We start from the raw sequence: 3035 nt of genomic DNA on the forward strand, positions 1-3035 counted from the left end.
CTCCTCCTCCTTCTCCTGCTCCATCAGGGACAGGAGCTGGTCCAGCTCCTCAGATAAACTCAGCATCTCCTCCTTCCTGGGAACATGAAGCCGGTCTCCTTTGGACCCTGTGTGCTGGTTTTGGTTCCGGTCTGGTTCCTCGGGTGTTTCCTGGACCCGTCTCGCGCTCAGGAGGCGGCGGGCCCCGCAGCGCTGCGGCGCGGGCTGACATGGCAGCACAACGGGCAGGTCTTCAGCCTCCTGAGCGGGGGGGCTCAGTACAGACCCAGCTCCAGGGGGCAGGCGGGGGGCCCCCGGCCCGGGAGCCCGGTGCTGGTCCTCAGCAGCACCAACGACACGGCCTCCGTGGCCCGCGGGTCCCCGAGGGTCCCCGCCGCCAGCGGCACCGCGCAGTTACGCGCCATGACGCGCCAGCGGCCGCGCGTCCTGACGGACCAACCGGCGCCCGGGAGGGACGGAGACCCGGCCGGGACCCCCGCCTCCCGGGAGGACATGATGGTGGGAGATGACCCCTATAACCCCTACAAACAGCACGGCTACGACCCCTACTACAACCACTATGACTCGTACTACAGACCCAGACCAAGAGCCCCGGCCCGACCCGGGTACGGAACCCGGTACCACCAGAACGGTACGAGACCCACCTGAGACCTGGTTCATGTGGCTGTTTGTCAAATAACTCTTCCATTTATTTATTGTCTGCAGCTGAATTTAATTTAATTTAATTTAATTTAATTTCCTCAGGATCTTTCAACACTAAATAAAGTTTAAAAAAAGGGAAAATCAGTTTATTGATCAGTTTTTAAACCAATCAGAGGAAAGAAAAGTTTAAACAGAACAGATGAACTGAAGCTGCAGGTCTTAATTCTTCTGTTTGAATTAAAAACTCAGTAAAGTGAACTTTAAACAACCAGATTGATGTTAAAATGTTGAATTTTCTACATTTTATCCTATAAACTTTTATACTTTTTATTTTAGAACATTTTCTACTTTAATGAAACATCAAACATCTGAAGAGTTTCTGTTGATAATTAATAAAGTAAAACAGGATTTAAAGATAACCAGACAAATTGTATTTCCTGTGACAATGCCAGTGTGAATGCCTGGTGCTGAAAACTTTAGCTGAAAACTGCTGAAGATGAGCTAAAAGCTGTTGAAATTTTACTGAATATATTTAATAGCAAAAGTATTATTGTAAGTAAAACTTGAAAAGCTGAAAAAAGCAAATAAGAAGCCTAAAAATAGTAAAAAGGAGCAAAAATAAAACTGAATTAGCATAAAAAGCTAAAGGCTAAAATAGCTGAACAGCAGAAAGACACCGTAAGAAGCTTAAATAACTCAAATTAACAGAAAGAAGCACAAAAAGTAAAAAAGGCAGAATAGTAGAAGGAAGAAGAATTTTAGCTGAAATATCTGAAAAAAGCTAAAACTAGCAAAAATGTAGCTAAAATTTTCACAAAGACTTTAAAAGGAGCAGAACCAGAATATAATGTGTTAGGTTCTGTAAAGATTTATAAACATTATGAAGAAATTTAAGGATGCTGGATAAAGCTCCATTCATTTCCTATGGGGAAAAAAGTAGCCGAAATAGCTTTGGCTACAATTGTTGAATTATCTTGAGGCTTCAACATGTTATAGAGCATGCTCTCAGCTACCAGTACATAAGTTTTCATGTCAATATCTCAAACACTGGTTGAGTAAAAGGACTTTAAAAATAGATTTGGCGGCCATCTTGGATTTTTTTTTCGGCTGCTGTTTATGATAGAGCTAAGTCTCAGCTATACATAAAGCTAATACATAAATTTTTTAGCTCATTATATCAAAAATATGCCAAATTCACGTCATTTGAACAAACTTTAGCTAGTAACAGCTTAACTTTAGCTAAAATTGCAGCAAATAGCTAAATATTGCAGAAGGCAACTGTAAGAAGCATAAATAGCACAAATTAGCAGAAAAATTATAACAAAGCAGAAAAAAGCAGAAGAATAGCAGAAACAACTAACATTTAGCTAATATAGCAGCAAAAAGCTAAAGTTAGCATAAAAAAGCTAAAGGTAGCAGACTCAAGTTGAAAGTAGCACTCAGATGGTGAAATGGATATAAATAATTAAAATTAGCAGGAAAAAACCCATAAAAATACTAAAAAGGGATAGTTTCAAGTAAAATATGTAAAACAGCCGAAGTTTTCAGTAAAACAGCTAAAAGTATCCAGAAACATTTTAATTAGCATAAGGAGCACAAGTTTGCTGAATTTAACAGAATAAATTTTAAATAGCTCCAAAAAATGTGTAATTAGCTTAGAAAGCTAACTTAGGCTAATAACAGCTAAAATTTAGCTAAATTTGTAGAAAATAGCTGAGTCTAGCAGAAATGAACTGTAAGAAGCATAAATAGCACAAATTAGCAGAAAAAAGCACAAATAAAGCAGAAAAAGCAGAAGAATAGCAAAAAGAAGCAGAACCATAGCTTAAATAGCAGAAAACAGCTAAAGTTAGTAAAAACAAGTAGCTAAAATTAAAAAAAGGAATTTAAATGAAGCAAAACCAGAGCAAAATGTGTGAAAATCAGTGAAGATTTATAAACTATTTGAAAGGTTTTAAGCAGTTTAAACATTGCCCCATTCAAAGTCAAGGGGCAAAAAAGTAGCTAAAAAAAGTGAAATATCTAAAAAAGTAAAAGTAGCTGAAATACCAAAAGTCATAGCACCCTTGGCACGAAAGAGCTGAACGTTTTGATAAATGAATTGTTGAAGTAGCACAAAAACTGTGGAACGAGAAAGGTCCCGAACATACGGAAGACAAAATGATCTCATTGGTGTGAATGTTATGATAAACCATGTCAGAGCGCTGCGCCCCCTGCTGGTTCAGGTCTGTCATTACAGCCTGCAGGTCCAACAGAATGTTATAATAAACTATGTCAGGGCGCTGCGCCCCCTGCTGGTCAGTTCTGTCATTACAGCCTGCAGGTCCAATAGAATGTTATAATAAACCATGTCAGGGCGCTGCGCCCCCTGCTGGTTCAGGTCTGTCATTACA

At 39.9% G+C, this 3035-nt stretch overlaps 1 protein-coding gene across 1 annotated transcript in view; it reads left to right on the forward strand.

Moving 5' to 3' along the window:
- Positions 1–46: 46 nt before the first annotated feature.
- The window catches only part of lox (lysyl oxidase), a gene marked incomplete at its 3' end in the record, with an annotated part of 13595 nt that continues 10606 nt past the window's right edge, over positions 47–3035 (forward strand). The window contains 1 exon segment of the mRNA XM_014029736.1: positions 47–631. Within this exon segment, the coding sequence (XP_013885190.1) occupies positions 85–631 (547 nt within the window).

This window comes from Austrofundulus limnaeus, unplaced genomic scaffold, assembly GCF_001266775.1.
Source record: "Austrofundulus limnaeus strain Quisiro unplaced genomic scaffold, Austrofundulus_limnaeus-1.0 Scaffold947, whole genome shotgun sequence".
Taxonomy (NCBI): domain Eukaryota; kingdom Metazoa; phylum Chordata; class Actinopteri; order Cyprinodontiformes; family Rivulidae; genus Austrofundulus; species Austrofundulus limnaeus.